The 8,954-nt window shown below is 36.4% G+C and overlaps 1 protein-coding gene across 1 annotated transcript; it reads right to left on the bottom strand.

Annotated features, from left to right (window-relative positions):
* Positions 1-490: 490 nt before the first annotated feature.
* LOC117121739 (nuclear inhibitor of protein phosphatase 1-like) lies at positions 491-8,954 on the bottom strand. The gene is made up of 7 exons (XM_033267036.1): positions 8,874-8,954; positions 7,704-7,764; positions 7,336-7,489; positions 6,157-6,386; positions 5,079-5,226; positions 4,746-4,810; positions 491-4,098 (listed from the first exon to the last, which is right to left on the bottom strand). Exons 1-7 carry the CDS (start codon positions 8,906-8,908, stop codon positions 3,754-3,756), a joined length of 1,038 nt encoding a protein of 345 aa, XP_033122927.1. The 5' UTR covers positions 8,909-8,954; the 3' UTR covers positions 491-3,753.

An 8,954-nucleotide genomic window follows, 5' to 3' on the forward strand; every position in this document is an offset into this window, starting at 1 on the left:
CTACTGTCGGCCCCCCCCCCACCCTTACAACAATGTGGTTTCAAGATCATTTTACGATGGTTAGGGAAGAATCAATTCATCTATTCTTAGTCTTGGTATTAAAAACAGATTTATCAAACCAATTAAAAGATGAAATAAGATTGTGGGAAAATATAAAATGAAAAAACCCCATAATATTTATGCCCTTAAACAAATCATCAGCTGAATCTTCAAGGTTAACTGAGAATAAAACATGCCGCATCTTAACAAAAAGGAAAATTAGGGCCACTTAGAGAAACGGGGAGCACAACATGTCCAGAATAAATAAGTGTGTAGCGCTAATTTCAATATATGCATTAAAATTTAAAAAATTAGTATCAAAACCAGGGGAGGGGGCATGTTACCCCTACTAGATCCGCTCCTGGGCTCGATGATTGAGTGAACCTAGCTCGCAAACTAAGGCGATTCTTATCCACTTGGAGCATGTTTTTTTTTTTCAATGGAGAAGCAATTTTTTTAAAGAGAAATGCCCCGCCACCTAGATATGCGGCTGTAACCGAGCCACTGCAAACACAATACAGTATTGCAATCATTCATTACTAACCATAACATGTTAACAATATTCTATATAAATACCACATGTTCACGAGACAAAACATTTCACGAGCTAAAGCAGCATGGCTAGCTCGTGGCCAAAGTGTTATATTTTGATACCAGTTAACATTGAGTGCTTATTTCAAATTGTAATGCCAGTTCTGGTAGGCCTACTAATACCCAGTTCACAATATCAAATTTCATTTATTTTATTAATTTGTTATAATAGTTCGGGCATAAAAGTACAATAATATTTCAAAACATTACATTAGAAAAAACAAACATTGAAAAAAAAAGAAAAGAAAAAGACCAACTGCCATAGCCCAGGAGAGACCAAGTAGTTGCTAATAATAGTAAGGCCTTCCCCACAACACAATAAAAACAGATACAGTACCAATAAAATCACAACATTCGAAATATTGAAGAACATGATTTATTTTTGAAACAATATACAATTTATGAAAATTGTGATGTGCCCAAATACTGTATGGGTATGATGATGTCATATTACACACGATTCCCGAATACGGGCATATGACACTTTTTATCACATAAACATGTATGAGGAAATGTGTTACAAACTTTCAAACTTGATTGTATTGGTAGAGTTTGAAAGATTTACCACCAGGGGCGGTGCCATGATTTTTCCGATAGGGATCAAAGGTGTCAGACGGGGGGGGGGGAGGGGTCGCTGATGTCCCTGACGAGAAAAAAGTGGGCGTGGTCGGGCGTCGCTCAAAATCTATTGAAAGTGGTCCAGTGGACGAAGCGCCCCTCCAACAAAAATATGACAATTTAGGGGTTTCAAAGGCTTATTTAATCGATTCTACAATCTATAAATATGTCGAAAATACATATAATTTATTTTTCTCCCCGACATATTGTGTCCCCTTCAGGGGCAGATCTAGACATTTACACAAGGGGGGTCCAGAAAAAAAGGGGCAGTCCAGGAAAAAAAGGGCACCACGGATGGTGTAGCAACAGGGGCAGGACGTGATGTAAAACAAATAGTTTTATCGGAGATGTACAGAGGGTTTAGATAAAAAATAAGATCAATATCAATAACAATGGAAACTATTAATAATAATGAAAATAATAATTTAACACTCGTAATACGATACAGTAGGCCAATCTTCATTTTTGAGCGACATCCGACCACGCGCCCACTTATGGTATCGTCGTCGGGGACATCGGGCAAGTGACGTCCTGGCAGAAATAAAATAAATGCACTCTGTTTGAAATAGACGTACTTAACACCAGATGTCAATATATTCCTTTCGTTGAATAATTGATTATTCATCATAAATTTTTAAAAAAAATTTAAATACTTATGTTTTAAGTTATTTATTTTTACAGTAGTTTGCGTTTTATCATCAGGTAAAAAAGGGGCACTTCAAAAATTGAGGGGGATCCGCGCCTGCCCTTGGGCCCCGCCACTGTTTACCACACTATCAAATTTTCTGTGTTAAAAAATTTGCCTTTAAATGGGTATATGACATCATCATGCCCATATATGGACATATTACATACATTTTATTATTATTACTATTAACATCATCATCATCATCTTTGTTTTTAGTTTTAATTTTTTTTATTTTTCATGTTAATGTGAATGACGATGGGTTTACACATAGTTTAAGGTTAGTTATGAGGTGAAATTTGGGACTCTTTCTCTCATAACAGGACCCTTTTTAAAGATTAATTTTATGGCCTTGTTTCTTGCTGTACCTGGTATAACAAAAATGTAGTATAAGTTACAAGTAAATAAATAATAAGAAAAACCTTTATGGTGAAGCCAAAGTTATTATAAAATAGCAACTCAAATGCTAAGTAAGTTCAGCACCTAATAATCTGTCTTCCAGGCGCTAAATTTGGGTTACTCACTTTTTATTGCGCGCCATACCAAATTAAATTGACATCCCATCCCATACTCGATTTCTTTCTTACTCGTTGGTGGCGCTGTCCAGGATGAGAAAAAAAACACAAGGGACTCCTGTGGTAAGTCCATGTATTTAGTACAGTACACGAAAACTCACAAAGGTCTAAAGCTAAAAAAAAAAAGCTAGGCAGGAGGAGTAGTCTGAAATCACGAGGAAAAAAAAACTGACCCTATGATTAGAAAGCAAGAGTCTTCCGTAATTTTATCAAAATATACTACAGTAGGCCTACATAACAATACATACATGATCTAATAAGGATTGAAGTGAAAAAGCAATGTTACAGCTTCTGGTCCAATTAGAAGCAACTAACAAAGATTGGTCAGGTTTAGTGGCAAGTTTAAGAACTACAACTAGAGAATATTCACTAAAACTGATTTGCAATAATAATAATAATAATAATAATAATAATAATAATAATAATAATAATAATAAAAATAATAATAATTATAATAATAATACAATAATAACAATAATATGGATTTATAATAACAAAATCATAAAAAAAATCACAATACAGTAATAATTATCAGTTCATATAGCACCTACCATATTCCAAAGAAACACATTTTTTTCAAATGGATTAGTTATTTTTTTCTGTATTTAACCTTTGTCTATTCTTTCAATCTTGAACTATATTTATTAGCATATTTTATTTTTTAACTATTTTTGTTAAATGAAAATAATTTTCACAAAAGTTTCCTTCTGTTGGGATGGTGTGGCAGTTGGTATTATTATCTTTATATTTTCATCTTAATTTTGTTTGTATCAAAATTGTTTTAATTTGTAATTGTTAGTCCAAATTATTAAAAAAAAGTGTAGAGCATTGCCTACTGTATTTTTCATGCTCTTTCACCATTTCTGTCACAAAATTCATTGTGAATTGTACAATGATATTGGATCCATTTAAGGAAAAGGTGTTCTGGCTATGCCACAGGGCATTATGTCCACAATACTATTCCTATTTATACTCCAAAGTACATTATTTTAAATAAACATCACGGAATAAAATAATACTGTAGGTAAGTGCTTTAAAAAACTGTTGAAAATGTTGTACTTGTACACCTTATGTGGTAGTCTCTAAGCAGCAGTCTTCTAAACTGAAGACATCGTGATGTAAGGAAATCTTTGTGGCATTGTAAGCAGGGAACCAGAGCAGAAGTATGAATGGCAAACCTGTACAATATTTACAGTTCAAAGTTCAATTCAACTTGCATCAACAGCTTTACAAAATTCCGCGTAATCAAATAAGAAGTGACGGTGTTGGCTTCTTGCCCGGCCATGCCTCCTTTGGAAAGTACTTTTTCTTTGGTTCTGCTGGTCCCTGCGGTCCAACAACTGGCACCGGTACCGGGTCCACCTGTGGTATGACACTCGGTGCTGGGTTCACATCTGGAGCTAAATTTGGAGTATGCATAAAACTCAATGTTGAACTCATGAGCCCGTACTTCGGTGAGGTCGGTGTGGTGGCATTAGACGAAGACGTCTCTTCTTGTGGTAGGTCAGAATACAGGGAGTTGTAATTAAAACCTTGTAAACGTTTGTTTATACCCTCTTGTGAAAATGTTACATTGTCTGACCTCCTCTTCTGAAAATATGAAAGATATGAAGTTTAAATTACATGTACATTCAGAGTTGAAAACTCCTGTGCAGAATACAGTGAGAGTGGTGAGTTGGAGCTTAGCTCAGTCGGCGAAACTGGTGGTAGACGCAAAATGGTGGAGACTTCGCTGCTCTTCGGGGTCACCCAGCCTTGAAGTTGCCCAGTCTAAAGCTAATTTCATGGTCCTCAACCCACCCTTATTAACAAACTTCTCCATCATTACAATCGACTCATTATTCTCAGATTATTAATGTTATCATCTATCCCCCTTAACATGTATTCACCCACCGTCAGTTTTCTACAGCTACAACCCTATGTGTCAGGGGCCAGATTTATCAAACTAGAAATCAGCTTAAATTCGTCTTAAGTCCATTTTTTTACTTAAGTCAAATTTACCAATATTGCCTAGCTTAAAAATTGCTTAAAATTAAAAATTTGATTGTACGCATGCCCCATCGATTTTTGAGCTAAGATTTTGATGGTTTGATATATCAGCTTAAGATATTTGCTTAGGGACATTATAATTTTTTGACTTAAGACATTTGTAAGCTGAGACTGATAAGAGCCAGTACAGTATGTTAAATAAGATATTTCACAATGTTAAGGGATCTTTAGAATAATATAACACATACCTTAACAGGAACAACTGATGTTTGGACAAGATTTCTGAACCGACCTACTGAGGGATCAATATCCTCTGAAAACAAAATGAAGAGAAACGGTTGAGAGCAAAGCAATAAAAAAATAGAGGCACATCTTGATTAAGTTTACAATACAAACAAAATCCTAGTAGACTCAGAGTGGCCTATATGGTTATTCTAAATACATGTTTAAAAAAATCTTTAATCCTCTGTGGCTGAAACTCAGAAGATACATAAAATTTCATATCATGATTCAAATTGAATACAGAAAATTTACTTCTAAACTTGCTGGAAATCACTAAACAAATATCAAAGATTTCGTACCTGGATTAATAACCTCATCTTCCTCACTAAATGCAACGCTCAGGTATTTTCGTTTCCTCTTAGCACGTGCGGCTTCAGTCGCTGCTGACTCTTCAATCCCGACCGCTGTCAATCGTTTATTATGCGCTGTGTTGAATTCGGTCAAATTCTGTATTCACAATAAAAAAAATGTTGATTATAATTTTATATAAAAATAAAACACTTGAAATGTTGTGCGACAAACATTGATAAAGTGCCTTTCCTAAGCATACAAGCAAGGGGCCGATGTTGCATTTGATCTCCAACAGAAGAAATCCAGAATCAAAACTGTTCTTCACACAGTTACATAGTTATTACTCATTTGTGCTGATTTTGAGTGACCTTTGCTAAACTATATAATTGGTGGGGTTAGGTGTAGTAGAAATGTCCATTGACAGTATTTTAAACAGTGGCAGTGCTGTGGGGGGGGGGGGGTAGCTGGGAGGGGCTTAAGACCCCTATTGGACAAAGCTGCCCCCTCGTCGGGCAGTCAGACCAAAAAAAAAAAAAAAAAATAGGCCTATTGAAATGAAATGCATGTTTATTGAGTTGACTTTGAGAGTATAGTAACAATTGTATTTTATCAATTTCCGGCCATCCAGATGCAATGCCGTAGCCAGCTATTGGGACAGTCCCACATACTTTTTATAATGTGTCCACAAAGAATGGGTCTACATTTAAAAAACTTGGTCCAAATTATGCAATTTTATGCATAAAATAGTCCACTTTTTGAAAAATGGGTCCAGATTTTTTGTATTTTTGAGTAAAATGGGTTAACTTTCAAGAAAATGGGTCCCCATTATTTGAATTTACACGTAAAGTGGGTCCACCCAGATATTGTCCCACACTGAAAATCCTGGCTACGGCATTGTCCAGATGTCCCTATTTTAAAAACAAATCTCATTAGGGTCCAGCTCGGTTAGAAGGATGGCGAAGCACGCCAAAGTTACCCTTATCTCACTCAGCCCCGCACCCCCCCCCCACACCTTCAGGCAGCTTAGGCCCCCAGAAAATCCATCCTACAGTCGCCACTGATTTTAATTATACTTCACTAACTTACAGCAAGTTCTGTTTCTTCTTCTGGAAGTCCTAATAACCCACCATGTACTTCTTCTTCGTCTAACTGCTGCTCTGAGAGATCAGCTTTTCCACCAGGTGTGATTGCGTTTTGAGGTTTCTCTCGCAAGATGTACGTCCGTGTGGATGCACCGAACCTAATTGTACTGTCAATCGGGACTTGCTGTGGCTTCTTCCTCTCGAGCCTTATACTGCCAAGGTATGTGCCATGTGCTGGGGATATTAACAAAATGTAACTTCATGACATACGCTTTATTCAGGTACAATTTAACATTATGAATGCATGATAATTTCTGTCTCTTGAACAGGTTGAATGTCTACACCATAAATATAGGGGTCTCAAGTCTCCTGGAACTCGAGAGAGTCTTCCGGAAATCGGGAAGGCCTCCTGCACTTCCGCAAGCAAGCAAGAATCTCCCAGAAATTAACCCATCTCTGCTAATTCATAATTTTGCATGTTTTCACTGCTTTATTTATTATCAATTTTCTTATGGAAGTCAGTGCCGATTCATCACTATGTCCAGCAAAATGAAATTAAGTGTGTTAAGACAGATCATTAACCAGATCAGTGGCGGATTCGTGGGTTGGGGGGGGGGAGGGAGGCAGCTGGCCCAGGCCCACTAAATATTTCAAAATTCTAAAAAAAATGGGGGAAAAAGGGAAATTATATTCAAAGTAAAGTCTGAGAGGACCATTTCTGGCCATCTATAGGTACCATAATCATAAATTCTCTCACCTTAGCTCCAACCATGGTGGGGCTGAGGTGGCACAGACCCCTCACCCATACCCTTCGACCCACCACCGCTGATCTCCCGGAAATGTGGGTTAATTAAACACTGCAGCCCAAATCATTGTTGCTGGCTGTGATTGGCTCTTTTGAGCCAGAGGGTACACTGAGACTGTAGGAATGTCAACCCAGGACACCAGGAACAGGTGTCTGGGTACCTTGTCTGGGTTGAGATCAGAGAACTTTAAATCAGGCATGAAGCAACTCAAACTGGTTTAGACTAGATCAGTCTAGCTTTACATTCAACTGGGCTGAGTTAAGTCTGACTGTAGCCACATTCAGATTAACTGGGACTCATGGCAAATAAATAATTCTTTACTTAGTGAGCTATCCAGTGAAACAGGAATTAAAATGTTACATACACAGAAGACTTACTACTATTTAAATCTATGATAAAGGATCGATTCAAGTGCTTATGGTAGACAAGAGCAGCGTGTATGCGAGAACATGATGCATGATCGATCACGAAATCACACGTCTGAGAATTTCTTCCAAATAGATAGTATGTCTTCTCATCTATCATCATTTTCTATAAGAAAACAAATCCATAAATGTTGATTAGCTTATCTCTAATACATTTGCCTAAATTAAATCATTATTAGGATATGGCTAATGAGAATGTAAACCAAATTATTAAGGCTTAACAGTACAAAGCATCCCCCTAGTTTCAACCATGGAGGTATAAAACTAACCAAGTGGTCTCTTCTAAAAATGTATTACACCATTGCCATTATTATTATTACCTCAATCATCTTTCCATCTTTCAATACATCTAAGTGCAGACCTGGATGAGGTTTGCCAGCCCTGTAAATGCATAAAAACAAATGTAGAATCAAATTATAGTAGCAGTGGCAGCGCATTTTACACAAATGTTGACCTGAATTGGATAGGCGTATATAAATTTATAGTTTGGATGCCGATGAGAATAGATACTGTATAAAAAACACCATCATTAGGTCAAGATGAATATGCCCTTATTTTACAGAATTCTAGGCCAAAGTGGAGATATATTCCCCACGCAGCCCTTACTATACAGTCTGATAGTAGTATGAAAGAACCATGAATTGCTGGATTTAAAAAAAAAAAAAAATGGTGAAAGGGTTCCATACTGTATAGTTTTTTAATTGCACAGAGGATATCTAAAAAATTAGCTCAAATATGCATGAAAAATCGTTAGGAAAATAGGTGCGCGGAATCATAATTGCTGCATATTTGCATTAATTATATATTAAGATTTGTTCAAAGCCTATTTTTTGGCAAAACCTGCGTTGAAATCGGAATTTATTTTTCGCAGAGGGATTTCTGGGCAAAATGTATGCGCAGAGAATATTTCCCACGCAGGCCTTACTAGGCCTATATACAAACACAATGATTTCTTAAACACGGTGACCAAACCAATCATTGATTTTTTTAAAAATCTGATATTGGACAATATTTTATCGTCATATAGGCCTATTGGGCCTAAAATAAATTATAATTAATAAAATTAATAGATTTTTTAGATAGATTATTAAATATTAACTATATATAGGCCCTACTAGGCCTAACTCTTATAATTTGTATACATGATCGGTCTTTAAAACTCTGTTTATAGATGGACAGGGAGAATCTACCAAATTGCCCAAGCTCTCTTGAGCCCGATACTAGGCTAGGCACTAGTCTGTCACCCGACTGGGTATAGGCCTACGGCATAAATAGGCGGCTTGTTGCTGTCTAGCTAGGCTAGGCTCTAGGCTAGGGGAGGGCCTAGGCTTGAACTGGTAAGCTGTAATTAGATAATTGGATCTAATGCATACTACAATTTGATTTAAGTAAATTTAATTCAAAAAATACGCAGCAATGCAGCTTATTTTTTTCAACTAAATTTAACTACAGTGTAATAAAATGCTAAATATTAATGTAAATGTTATCACCATGAGGGGACATCAAAATCGTGAACCTCAGCCATGTTGCTTGGTGTACTGTACAATAAAAAAAAAACACAAGCTTAATGT

Source organism: Anneissia japonica, unplaced genomic scaffold (genome assembly GCF_011630105.1).
Source record: "Anneissia japonica isolate Jap-2015-1 unplaced genomic scaffold, ASM1163010v1 scaffold287909_len199859_cov185, whole genome shotgun sequence".
NCBI lineage: Eukaryota > Metazoa > Echinodermata > Crinoidea > Comatulida > Comatulidae > Anneissia > Anneissia japonica.